The 14,586-nt window shown below is 40.6% G+C and overlaps 1 protein-coding gene across 2 annotated transcripts in view; it reads left to right on the top strand.

Annotated features, from left to right (window-relative positions):
* The first annotated feature begins 586 nt into the window (after positions 1-586).
* The window catches only part of LOC124591738, a 97,110-nt gene continuing 83,110 nt past the window's right edge, over positions 587-14,586 (top strand). Inside the window, exons 1-4 of one of the 2 annotated variants that reach the window (XM_047131766.1) lie at positions 587-821; positions 11,915-12,079; positions 13,720-13,877; positions 13,954-14,104. In XM_047131766.1, the coding sequence (XP_046987722.1) occupies positions 12,070-12,079; positions 13,720-13,877; positions 13,954-14,104 (319 nt within the window). In that variant the 5' untranslated portion in view covers positions 587-821; positions 11,915-12,069. The remainder of the gene's footprint in view (positions 822-11,914; positions 12,080-13,719; positions 13,878-13,953; positions 14,105-14,586) is intronic. The other variant, XM_047131765.1, reaches the window with a different exon arrangement.

Below are 14,586 nucleotides of genomic sequence, written 5' to 3'. Positions count from 1 at the left end.
GAGTTCGCAACGAATTTTTTTATTTTTTTTATTACTGTTTCTCTGTTTGCCGTGTCGGCAACTGCCGGCAATTTTTCAATTACAGCAGTGTATGCTGCTGTCTTTTAGTCTCCGTCACTATATTCTTTACTTTTAATCTTCCACAAACATGGGTGGTTTATATATATTTCAATGACTTCACTTACAAACTCTCGAGAACACCGACGAGTATCAGCCATTTTAATGCCCTGTGCGCACAAATACAAACACTAGACTGAGCAAAGAGCTGTTTCGCGCCAGATTTGCGGCGATCTGCTGTCCACACGCTCCAACTTGTCTGCGCAGATGTGGTTTGAACCCACAGATTTGAGAGGTTTCGCTCAAACCTCCAACTCCAACTTCCATGTTTGCACACACCTCAGGTTGGTGCAAAACTCCTGTCCACACGCAACGATCTGTCTGCGCAGATCTGATGTGCGCAGACATTTGCGCAGACAGATCGTTGCGTGTGGACGGGCCTTTACTCTGTAGATGTACATAGAAACCAAGGAGGTTAAACTCCTAGATGGAAACACAGACATGTGTATGGACGGAAACCATTGATGGAGCTCACAGATGGAAGAGATGTGAGAAAGTTTTTGGCGTATAATGTCTTTGGTGTTGTTTATTTTGAGCCTGGACTGTGTCGTCGTATTGTCAAATGTCAGTGGCTGTGTATGACAGTGGTGTGTCGAGTAATACGTGAAACTTGTCTTAGTTTATAGCATACAGTCACATATAGACAACAATGGAGCGTCATAAATTGTGTTTACTGGTCGTCAATATATACTTCATTACACTTGGTGAGTAGAGTAATTTGCTGCACATGTGTTTAAAAAAAAGTATAAATTGATATCGTTATTCGATTACTGTATGCGTAACAGTAGGAAATATTCAGAGAGGTTACATGTTGTTAACAACTCCTTTCTGCAAGTGCACCCGTTATTGTTAAAAGTACGACAGAGACTTGAAACATGGTTATAAGAGTTTATAACTATCACTTACAATTTCAAAACAAGTGTCTTTGTACCTAGGTGCCCAGGAATCTTTTTCCATGAATCACAAACCATTCGTATTAGGTTGCGGAAGGATTCACGTAATAGGCGTAGGTATGTTGGAATGGAGAATAGTTCAAATGGCTCTGAGTACTATGGGACTTAACATCTATGGTCATCAGCCCTCTAGAACTTAGAACTACTTAAACCTAACTAACCTAAGGACATCACACAACACCCAGCCATCACGAGGCAGAGAAAATCCCTGTCCCCGCCGGGAATCGAACCCGGGCGTGGAAAGCGAAAACGCTACCGCACGACCACGAGATGCGGGCGAAGGAATGGAGAAATTTTATGCCTAATAGACGGGGGCGGAATGAGAGAATGTAAAATGTTTGGTGTTGGGAGGTAAAAGTTAGAATAATTCTTAAATAGAAAGATACTTGGTGAGGTCAGGTTTATAGTGTGCTTCGTATTAGAATCAAATTTCTTCTTATGCACATATCAAAAAAACTTTTGCATCAGCTTAGTTCCGGAAGCTGTACAGAAAATTGGAATAGAAATCAACATAAACATCATTTCCGCTCTTTTTATTGTTCATGAAAACCACACATTGCATTGTTGTACCACCATACAGCGAGACCTTTAGAGGTGGTGGTCCAGATTGCTGTACACACCACTACCTCTAATACGCAGTAGCACATCCCCTTGCATTAATGCGTGCCTGTATTTGTTGTGGCACACTATCCACAAGTTCATCAAGGCACTGTTGGTCCAGATTGTCCCACTCCTCTACGGCGATTTGGTGTAGATCCCTCAGACTGGTTGGTGGGTCATGTCGTCCATAAACAGCCCATTTCAATCTATCTTAGGCATGTTCGATAGGGTTCCTGTCTGAAGGACATGCTGGACACTCTAGTCAAGTGATGTCGTTATCCTGAAAGGAAGTCATTCACATGTGCACGATGGGGGCACAAATTGTCACCCGTGAAGACGAATGCCTCGCCAATATGCTACCAACATGGTTGCCAACGTGATTGCGCTATCGGTTGTAGGATGGAATTCACGTATAGTACAGCCATTACGGCGCCTTCTGTGACCACCAGCGGCATACGTCAGCCCCACATAATGCCACTCTAGAATAGCTGGGAACCTCCACCTTGCTGCAATCGCTGGACAGTGTGTCTAAGGTGTTTAGGCTGACCAGGTTGCCTCCAAACACATCTCCGACGATTGTCTGGTTGAAGGCATATGCGATACTCATTGGTGAAGAGAACGTGATGCCAATCTTGAGTGGTCCATTCGGCATGTCGTTAGGCTCATCTGTAATGCACTGCATGATGTGGTTGTGAAGGTGGACCTTGCCATGGATGTCGGGAGTGAAGTTGCGCATCATGCATTCTATTGCAAACAGAAAGCATTATTCAACATGTTGGTGTTGCTGTCAGAGTTCCTCCAAACCAGAATCCATAGGTAGCGATCATCCACTGCAGTAGTAGCCCTTGGGTGGCCTCAGTGAGCATGTCATCGACAGTTCCTGTTTCTCTGTATCTCCTCCATGTTCGAACAGCATGGCTATGGTTCACTCAGACACCTGGACAGTTCCCTTGTTGAGAGCCCTTCCTGGCACAAAGTAACAATGCGGACGCGATCATGCCGCAGTATTGACCATCTAGGCATGGTTGAACTACAGAGGACACAAGCCATGTACCTCCTTCATGGTGGAATGACTGGAACTGATGGGCTGTCGGACCCCCTCCGTCTAATAGGCGCTGCTCATGCGTTGTTGTTTACATCTTTGGGTGGGTTTAGTGACATCTCTCAACAGCCAAAGGGACTGTGTCTGTGATACAATATCCACAGTCAATGTCTATCTTCAGGAGTTCTGGGGACTGGGGTGACGCAAAACTTTTTTTGATGTGTGTGTATATTCACATAGTTATATCTGTTTGTTTAAGATGTACACTCAACTTTGGACCACTATTAGCATGTTTGCATCTCACGAGGAAGAGAGGAAGATAATACATGAAGCAGATGAAATAACATTGTTGACTATGCTTTGTGTCATTGTGGTTCATTGTTCGTAACATTAACATCATTTTTTCCTATAGTTGGAGAACCCACAATGTTGGACACACTACTCGTGCTCACTCTTTCATCAAAATGTCTATGTTGTTAATGGTAGCTGCCAGTAATGGTGATTTAAGCATTTGACGTAGTTGCTCGCTCCTGGTGTGTAGTGGCTTTTATTAGCTTCTGTTGCTGCTGCTATTGTAGCAGCTGCTGCTGTTCAACCTGTTTCTGTAGCAGCTGAAGTTATTGCTTTTCTAGTTGTTTGTCCACCTGTGTCTGTTGATAGTTTGAATTTCATTTTGTCTTTTTATTTGTGGAGTGTAAATGAACCTTGAAAGGAGGAAAAAATAACAATGCTTTTAAGTTTCTTAATGCTTGTTATGAATTTGTTGCAGTCTTAGAAAAATTACCAAACAAAGTATTCAGATGTACAAAAATTTTATTCAGTTTTCACTAGAAGTCTGACAACTAGCTATTGTGTGAGATGCAAGTTGAATGAGAATAATAACAGAGACTATGAAATTGTAGTTTAGGTATACTGCTTGTGTAATTTAAAAGACAACTTAGAAAACTGGTAAGATATGCAATATTGAAACAAAGACTGGCAGTGGTGTCAGTTAGACAGCAAGGACATACCAAACATGAGACATAGGACATTTTCAGAACAACTTTTTATGCTGGTGTGCAAGCACAGATACAGCATTGACTGGAGAACTGGTGGTGCTGCATGTTAAACTGCTGTCCCCAGTAAATTGGCTCTGTGCAGGGGAGTGCCGAGGTACATGGGGTGTTTCAGAATTATCGTACAAACACTATATCTCAGAAACAGAGCATCCAGTCTTTTTTTAGGTAAAATATGTATATAAATCAGACTGATAAGGCTGAATAGAATGGTGAACATTAGACTGCCTGGGAGCTGCCGGAAAATTGAGAAAACAGTGGCTTTCTGTTGAAAAAAGCACTAAAAATAGAACATTTGAGTGTCTAAAATGTTTTCAAAATTTTCAATGTTTCTTTAATACCAAAATACTCTACCTGAAATTGACAGTTTGAACAATATTAGAGGAAAGGATAAGAAACTTGGTAGGGCATTGGATGTGCCTTTTAATATCGCAGTTAGAGAATACATTTCTAAAGCTCTTAACATTGAATAAAATTTTATGTGCAGTTTTAACACTTACAACAAATTATTAGAATATAAAATTGTTTTCTCTCTCAGTTTACAGTAATAAATATTTACTGTGTTTACTGCCTTTTTCTAAGCGTAGTAATGTTCGCCTTTGTGCACCTCCCATACCACGAAGTATCTGTGCATCTCAGCGTGACTGGTCCACTTCATGAGGCTATCACATCACATTGATCACATTGTAGGTCACTGTTGGTGGTCGATACACCTCTGTAAGAAATAGTCACAGGGAGCTCATTTCACTGTTGTGTTGGCCAAGTCACTGCTACCAAATGTTGGATTGGAAAAATTTGATTGAAGAATGATGACCAAGGAAAAATGTGCTTAGCACTCATTTTAACTGCAAGTACTGTAATAACTGGGTCAACTGAAAGTACCAATACTTGATGTTGTCGTTGTCCCATGACATAATGATTTTGTGGCATAGTGGCGTTGTAGCATGCGTAGACAGGAAGAGAAAAGAATGTTGACAGTATTTTTTGTGTCTATGTTATTTTTTGGACTGTAGGTTGTGGTGACAGGTTGATCTGTAGCATAGCTTGGCATATAGATATTATTGAAAGATGACCATTTTGTTGAGAGTTTGTCAATGTTAAATGTCTTAGTTGTGAGTTGGTGAAGCCAGCATATATGACTATGAAATCTTTTTGTTGTTAGATGGTGAAGCCAACAAATGTGAATATGGAATCTTAGTCATAGTTGCATTTTGATCTATGGGTGAGTCGAAGACCTAGGTTGGATCGAAAAGTAACAGTTGAGTTTTGAGTTGGCTAAGCAATATCAAAGACTTCAGTTAATACCTAATTTTTCCCATGTTCCCTATCTGAAATCATAGTCTAGTTCTGTCCATTTTTCACCAGTTTCCAGGCAATGTAAGATCTCATCACTTTGCCTAAAATGTATTTCACATGATAAATACTGGATAAATCATGTCAGAGAAAAGGTCGTTGTATGGTATGTATGAAACACCCTGTATGTGTATTCAGAGGATGAAGTAACTGCTAGAAATTTGGAGTGGGTATCATGATCAGCCTCCTCACCCTGACAATATTTTTTTGTGTGTGGGCAAGGATATTAATGTTTTTGAGATGTTTTTGTAACTTTTACCCAATACTTCTACCCTTGGTGATCTTTCTGGTATTGTGTTGGATACATTCTTGCTACCATGAAGAAATGAACAGATTCAGTGTGGGTAGAGTTTGAATTGTGTGTGCCTTTACTATCACGTCTTGCAATATGACTTTAACAGTAAGGAAGATTGCTGATGGATGATTTTTCTGTTTTCTGTCCTTTCAGTATTACTATGACATATAAGACGTCATTGAAAATTGGAAGTATCTAGAAGTGAATGTAGAGTTCCTAAGATACAACTTTAAAGAACTTTGATAATATTTTGACGTAATTATATGTCCAAGGGTTATGGGTCTGTTAAACCATCGTAAGTAAAAATGTTGAATGTGACGCAGCATGACGGAATTGGGCTGATCTGTGCTGTGTAAGAACAAGCCTCTTCCTGACTGTTTGGCCTATGCCAGTATGTTACCACGTAACATCTAAGTGTAAGTGTACAAAATTTATTGTGCTTAGCAGACATCTGCATCACATATCAATACTTCATTATCAATGACATTTTAAAATCTTACGTGAGCAATGCAAACTTCTGTGGCTTAAGTGAGAAAAAATGTATTTTGGGAGTGGCTGTGGGTCGTACTTTTATCTCCAGTTTAGAGCAAGTCATTCTTTGGTTGCTTAGGAAGGTTGCAACTGCTATGGAATTTTCAGCATGAGATTCTAAAGGCCCTAGAAGAGATGGTATGTGGACAAGGGATGAATCTGATATTTTACTCAGTTTCATTTAGGGCTCTATATGTTTCAGCAGACAAAATCGGTACAGAACTACCAACTAAACATTTCTCATACTACAAAAGTTGGAAAGGTAAGTTATGTATTATTATGCTGGGAACGAGGATACTTGAAAACTGAAGGAAAGAGTAAACTGATAACCCATCCGAGGATACATACAGGGTATATAAACTGTGTTCCATTAGGATGAGAACTGTTGTCTCACTTTAAGGTGGCAAATACGTCAATGAGAGAAAGTGTGGCTGTAAATAAGAAACAGCTTCCTGTTGTTATTGAAAGCTTCTAAATGGCTGCTGTATTCCTCCTTTCCCTTATTGAGACAGACTGAAGCTGGGCCCACAAATATCCATGTTGGGCATTGTGGTCTTGATACTTAGCTGCTTTCTGTTGGGGGGGGGGGGGGGGCGGGTTCACAACTGTTCTTTTAGTAGCTACACGAGTTACAAACACTTGGCTGTGCACCTTTTCAGTATAACATCCCCAGAAAATTATGACCACCTACCTAATAGCTGTTATGTACACCTTTGGCATGGACAGGAGTGGAAACACATTGTGGCTTGAAAGCAGTGAGGCCTTGGTAGGTTGCTGGAGGGAGCTGGCATCACATCTGAACACACAAGTCAATTTATTCCCGTAAATTCCGGGGAGAGGGCGATGAGATCATACGCCACATTCAGTCACATATCACATGTGTTTGATAGGATTCAGATCTGGTGAGTTTGGGGGGGGGGGGGGGGGGGGAAGCACATAAATTGGAACTTGCCACTGTGTTTCTTGAACCATTCCATCATCACACACTCCTGGCTTTCTCACATGGCACATGATCTTGTTGAAAAATTCCACTGTTGTAGGGAAATATTGTAGTCATGAAGGAGTTTGTGTTCTGCAACCAGTGCTTGATACTCTTTGGCTGTCTTGGTGCCTTGCATGAGCTCCTCTGGCCCCAAGGATACCAGCATAAATGTTCCCCAAAACATAGTGGAGCCGCAACCGGCTTGTCTCCTTTTCGCAGTTCGGGTGTCGAGGAGCTGTTCCTGTGGAAGACGACGGATTTGCACCCTCTCATCAGCATGATGAAGAAGGTGTCGGGATTCATTAGACCATGCAGTGCTCTGCCACTGTGCCAGCATCCAGTGCCAATGGTCATGTGCCTATTTAGGTCGTAGTTGCCAAAGTTGAGATGTTTACATTGGTACGTGCATGGATCGTTGGCTTTGGAGGCCCATAGTTAGGAGTGTCCAGTGCATTGTGTGAGTGCAGACACATTTGTTCTCCGCCCAGCATTAAAGTGTGATGTTAGTTCCACCACAGTTCACCACCTGTCCTGTGTTGTTAGTGTGGCTAGTCTATGACATCCAACATCTGTAATAAGGGGTGGCCACCCAACTCCATGATATCTGGACATGTTTTCATCCTGTGTCAAAGTGTCAAAGACACTCACCACAGCACTTCGTGAGCACCCAAAAAGTCGTGCATTTTCTGAAATACCTGTGCTGCCAGGCTTCCAGACCATCACAGTCTGCCTTCGGTCACTCATATAGATCACACGCCTCCCCCATTCTACATGTGGACATCATGCTCAGCGATACTGCATGCACCATGCATGTGTCTGACTAACAGTCATTCCTTGCCTGGTGAAGCTGCTCTCATCTGGATGGGTTTATATCGATGGTAGATCGATGGTTGTAATGTTCTGGATGATCAGTGTGAACTCGAATTGGGAACGCTTCAACAGCTACCCTGAGGTATGATTGTGAAATTGAGTATGTGAGCCTTAGCTTAACTACCTGGATTGCAAGGACAAGTTGAATATGGCAGAGTGTATCTACTGGCATGTATTTCTTTGTATTTTAAAGCAGTGCTGTATTGACACACAGATCTACCCATGTCTCCAAGCAATGGGACTTTGTTGGCAGTTTCATTGTTTTGCAGATAACATCCTTCAGATTCTCCTAACAATGGGAGTTCATGTTACAGATTCTGAGTTATATACAATCTTGATGAATCTAAAGTAGATTAAACATGCTGACTCCCAGAGCATCTCATGGAACATACTGAGTATGTAACCAGCAAAGAAATTTGTCCAAAACATTCAGAACACCCTGTTTCCTCTGCGGAAGGCGGGAAAAGATGCTTCACTCCTTCGGTAATGGAGGACATCACAGTTCCCAGCAACGAGATCGCAGATGCATCAGCCAAGCAGGCTTGTGTCAAGAATTCTGTGACATCCTGGGAGATCATCCTGTGGTCAGTTATGACAGTGGTGAGGACAGATATGTATATGAAGTAAACAAATGTGTTTAAAATAAATAAAAATCCTACTGCGGGCTGTTCAACTGGCCACTCGGACATGGCAGACTTGCATCCAGTCACTCAGATGAAATAAGATCATTGTAGCTCAGCTCTTTATTTGACATTAGTGTTAAACAAATTGTTTCCTCCTGCACCATGAGAAGCTTCTATAATTATACACCTATGATGTCACTGTGACAGTGCCCAATATTTTAACTGAATGTAGTGTGCATGCTGATAAGAGCGAGTTAAATGGTTTCACTGGTGACATGTCTTCTATTTTAAGTGGCAGTTTGATGAGTGTAGCATAAACTTAAAATTCTGAGGGGATCCGGACTTTGCCTGATACACAAACTGCACATACTCCTATTCAGAAAGAACGTTGGTAAAATTTTTACATATTGTTATCGGTCTGCCTCCCACTGTAGCACAACAAACTGTACTGCAGACAAAACGTTTTGGTAAGATCTTTAAAGTGCTGTATTATTTGCATACTTTTGTAGTAGGCATGTATAAATATGAAATCCACCAAATATAGCATACTAGCTTCCAAAACTCTGAAATTAAGATGGTGGATGTTCGATTTGCCACTGTCAGCCAATCACAGCGAGCACGACAAATGATCTTGTCAGTTAATTACAGCAGCACAGCAGATGTGATCTAATCACCTAATTACAACATGACTTCTTAATTATGGTGTACACACACATGGATTTTTATACATACTGTATAGGAATAAGCAGAGTTATTCCTTCACATACAATTTTGGTTGTCATAAATATTGGGTTCTTTTTTTAGGGGGCGGGGTTCGGTTGGTTGGACTGGGATGTAGAAGCAAAGCTCAAATTGCGACAAGTGAAGCAATGACATTCCTATTCATGTTTGTTAAAAATATTTGGCTGCTATTTTCCGAATATGCCGCAGTTTCCGTGTAACGATTTCCAAGAGTATGGTTAGGCTTAGACAAAATACTACAGTTTAAATTGCAGTGAGTGAAACAGTAATGTTTATATTCTTCATTGTCTCAAATATTTGACTGTTTTTCTCCAAATAGCTTGAGAATACAAGGAGTTTGGTTAGGCTGCTTTTTTTCCCCATTATATGTCTTACTTTCTGAGGGTATGAATAGGCTGGGACATAAGAGCACAGCTTGAATGGCCACAAAAAGAGTGTTGGTGACAGACTGTTCAGTAGCTAGGTCTGGATTAGGTTGGAAGGTAAGAGTTTAGTTGTGAGTAGATGAAACCAATGAATGTGAAAACATTAAGCCTGATTTTGGTGACAGATGGATCTGTAACATAGCCTGAGGTGTGGATTAGATTGGAAGATAGGCTAACAGTTTGGTTGTGAGTTGGTGAAGCCAACAAATGTGGAAGAAAAGAAAGAAAACCTGCTGATTTGTATTGTAGCTCAAGGTCTAGATTAGGTTGGAAGATATTGAGGTATAGCAATGCATTGCGCAATCTTGTTTGTCTTGAACATTTGTTTTGTCCAGAGTATTTTGTAATTTCTGAGGGTCTAGATAGGCAGGAAATTAGGAGCACAGCTTCAATTGGTGGAGCCACATATATGTTACAACCTTGGTTATAAATTTCCTGTTCATCTACATCCATACTCAGCAAGCTACCTGACGGTGTGTGGCGGAGGGTACTTTGAGTACCTCTATTGGTTCTCCCTTCTATTCCTGTCTCGTATTGTTCATGGAAAGAAAGATTGTCAGTATGCCTCTGTGTGGGCTCTAATCTCTCTGATTTTATTCTCATGGTCTCTTCGCGAAATACACGTAGGAGGGAGCAATATACTGCTTGACTCCTCGGTGAAGGTATGTTCTCAAAACTTCAACAAAAGCCCGTACCGAGCTACTGAGCATCTCTCCTGCAGAGTCTTCCACTGGAGTTTATCTGTCATCTCCATAATGCTTTTGCGATCACTGAATGATCCTGTAACGAATCGTGCTGCTCTCCGCTGGATCTCCTCTATCTCTTGTATCAACCCTATCTGGTATGGATCCCACACTGGTGAGCAATATTCAAGCAATGGGGGAACAAGTGTACTGTAACCTACTCCCTTTGTTTTTGGATTGCATTTCCTTAGGATTCTTCCAATGAATCTCAGTCTGGCATCTGCTTTACCGACGATCAACTTTATATGATCATTCCATTTTAAATCACTCCTAATGCCTACTCCCAGATAATTTATGGAATTAACTGCTTCCAGTTGCTTTCACAAAACTGTCAGATTTTAGGGAGAGTTATAGCTTGTTGTGGCTAGTTCGCAGCACATCTTTAGTGCTCACTCTGCACGAGTCAAATGTGACAGTATTATTCAACCAGTGTCAGTACTGTATTTAGCGCTGTGATGTATTGCAAAATTTGGGCCCATTCGAAGGTGAGTATCATTTGCATAGTTGTAGTTCAGTATTGAAAATGGAGTGTGACAGATGTTCGCTGGGAGAGGTGGTTTTCTGTAGAATGAGTGAACCCACATTATATTCATGAATGCTGGTGCACAACATTTTACCATACAGTATGAATTGCCTGAAACGCCATGTTCCAGCAAATTTTTTGCCAAATGAAGGTTCATATCATTGCTGGTGCTGGCAGAAGTTAAGGAAGGGTAGTCGCATGGTCAAGGTGTGATGCACTATCAAGCAGTATGCAGTTCTGTAATTTGCAAATGACAGTCTTAAAAATATGTGACTTCTGTGCCATATGGGTCTCCACATGTTGTCCAAAGAAGGGGATAAATGTCACAAATTACAGCCTGTATACATGTACAATGGTTGATTTGTCTTCCTTCCATCATAAAGTTTGTATTGAGTGTACAACAAACAATTTATGACAGTTATAGGACCAGAAGTCTTTATGGAAACAAACTAGGTGAAGTTTGGGAGAAGTAAACATGGCTAATGCCGTAACATCTGTGCGAAATGAGTTTTCTGTGGAATTCTATGATTGTCGAAAAAATGTTCCCTGAGTTCATTGAATTTTGAACCAAGTAAGTCTTGATAAGAATAATAAAATAAAAGATACTCCCTGGGACAATGTTTGTACAGGTTATTGTGCTACAGTAGCAAGAAGTAATGGTATATAAAAATAGTATCGGATCATTGGTAACCAAGGCTCCAAATGCCTTAAACAGCCATCAGCAGGTTAGAGAACCAACTAGCTCATATACTAACATTTGAAGCGATTACCTATTATTTTCTGGGAAAAGTGAAAAGATAAATTTTGTTTGGCATCCACCCTTTTAAATGGTAGTGACACACATTTTAATTTTTTCCCATTTGTCTGTACTCATACTACAGCAACTCAAGGGGAGGTATTAGTGCGTTGCAGAGTGGCTTGATCATCTGTTTCTTTAATGTAGACATCACACAACTACACTTATTTCCCATAGCATTTTAATTATTTCAGTTATAATTTATTTTCATCTTCTTTTGTCCAATGTTTTGTTAGATTGACTCAGTATTTTTTCGTTGTTTCAGCACATTTGCCTTGTAATATTTTAGAGCAGGCACTAAGATCAGTTCTTTTGATGTCACTGAACAGTACCATCACCACTTGGTGAGATAATTCACAGCATCAGCAAAGGGACATCTGCACAGTCTTTCTTTCATGAAGTAATAGAACTTTAAACAACATGTTGAAAGGTATTAATTTATGTTGTTAAATTATGCAGTGTACCAGGTTAGAGAATAAAGGAAACAGTCCTTGATAGATTTAAGCTATGATTCAGGCTATTAAAAGTGACAATCCATATGTCAGTGTTGACCATAAAGGGCTACAATTCTGGTTTAAGTCTCAGTCTTTCATTGTTTGAACCCGTTAAGAGAGAGAAGCCTTGACAGACTTACGAACCTTAGTTGAACCAAAAAGGTTGCTGGAAAACTAGGGTAGTTGCTTATTGCATGCAAAAGGCAAAAATCCAGATTAAAGTCCTAGTCTGCTATACGGTTTGACTTTTAATGTTGGGAGATTAACAGATTGCTTTAATAAATGATGACTAACTGGAACCCTCAGCTGCCGACAGGTGTTGTTGATATACCTCGATGTGGACAGCTGAAAATGTGTGCCCCGACTGGGACGCGAACCCGGGATCTCCTGCTTACATGGCAGACGCTCTATCCATCTGAGCCACCGAGGACACAGATGGATAGCGCGACTGCAGGGACTTATCCCTTATCCTTATTTTCAGCTGTCCACATCGAGGTACATCAACAGCACCTGTCGGCAGCTGAGGGTTTCAGTTAGTCATCATTTATTTCAGGGAAAAGCTGCACGGTCATCAACAGTATTCTGTTCTTTCGAGGACAGTTACTGTCTTCATATATATAGTTAAAGGCTACCCAGCCATTGACCTTCGTCTGTGCGAATGCACACAGGTTGCCCAAACTCTTACGGGAATCGCCAAAGTGTGCGCGAGTAATGAGTGGATGGGCAAATGTCTATAAGGTTCATGACGTATGTAGAATTGTGGACAGTTGGGAATGTGAGTCTCACGGGAAGCGTGCAAGGGGTAAGTCCCTGCAGTCGCGCTATCCATCTGTGTCCTCGGTGGCTCAGATGGATAGAGCATCTGCCATGTAAGCAGGAGATCCCGGGTTCGAGTCCCAGGCGGGGCACACATTTTCAGCTGTCCACATCGAGGTATATCAACAACACCTGTCGGCAGCTGAGGATTTCAGTTAGTCATCATTTACTTCAGGGAAAAGCTGCATGGTCATCAACGGTATTCTGTTCTTTCGAGAACAGTTACTGTCTTCATATATATAGATTGCTTTAAGTTTGAAAAAAGAAAGTAATTGTTTAATATAGTAGATTTAAGAGCAATGTGCTGTCATTATTGTTCATGTGAACTTTGAAACCACAGTGTGTGGTATATGTGGATTCCTGTGGAGATGAAGGTCTGGGTTTGAGGCCTATCAACACACAATGTTTATCAGCATGCACATTTCATAACAAGCATAATTCACAAATCCCTTGCTCCATGATATGTTGTGATGATGACATATTCTTGAATTTGCTCACTAGTGATGGTGACAAGGAGGCACCATTTTCATTTAAGAGATATTCAGAGTCAGAACAGTGGAGCTAGACTATGTGATGCACATAACAAGCAGAAATTCCTTATTTTACTTGGAGTTTTTAACACACTGTTTTTCATCAGAATCTGCAACTTATTAGCACTATGATAACATTAGTATCAAAGAAGTAAGAGTAGTTATTTTCATTGTAGCACAGGAGCAAGTTGTGAAATTAATAAATAATTGAATTTGTGTACACTTTTTAGGTAATTGCTATTTTGTGACATTGTCACACAATGGTCCTGTTGTACTGGGTGCAAATATAACATTCAAGGCAGAGTTGTTTGATGTACTGGGTGATGCTCCATCTGGGACGTTCTTGTTCCTCTGGCGTGATAATGCCTTACCCCAGCACCAGTCAAGTGTAAGTATTGGATTGAATGTGGTACATATCAGTATGTAATTTTGCAAACTTTTGTTAATTGACACTTCTCTTCCAGAGCACAGGTCACGACACTGTTAGATACTGGAATGTGTCATACCCTTCTCCTGTGTACGCTCCAGGCCCATATGAAGTGCAAGTAATAGTAGAGAGAGTAGCACTAATAGTGTGGCACATCTGCAGTCAGAGAATAATGTTTAATGTAACAGGTACGTACACACACGGTTGTACAGATATTTGTAGGGGGGGGGGGGGGGGCGGGGGGGCAAGATTTTAAAACTTTCAATTTTTATATAATAGTCCTTGAGGTTGAAGTTTGTCATGCCTCAAGACATGAATTTTCCTTGAAATAAGCAAAATTTAATATTTCCAAAAGGATTGATAGTTATCCACACACTACTAAATTACTGTGATATATAAAAATAGATAAAAGTGTGCCTTTGGTATACAGGTCTTGGATTGGCTTAGATTCAGTTTTCGTTCCATAGACCCAAAAAAGAGATGATTCTCGTGTGTGTGAAACATGTCTGAAAGTATAACATAATAACATAAAACATTTTAATATAATACGTACTACCCTGATCATTTGTCACGAGATTGTCAAAATAGGTGAATACAATGCAGTAAACTGGAACAGCTAATATTTGCAAAATTAACATGTTGTCAGAATGAAATATTGTTATGCACTATT

This window comes from Schistocerca americana, chromosome 2, assembly GCF_021461395.2.
Source record: "Schistocerca americana isolate TAMUIC-IGC-003095 chromosome 2, iqSchAmer2.1, whole genome shotgun sequence".
Taxonomy (NCBI): Eukaryota; Metazoa; Arthropoda; class Insecta; order Orthoptera; family Acrididae; genus Schistocerca; species Schistocerca americana.
The sequence above is the reverse complement of the archived record's forward strand: the minus strand, read 5'-3'. Positions and strand labels throughout refer to the sequence as shown.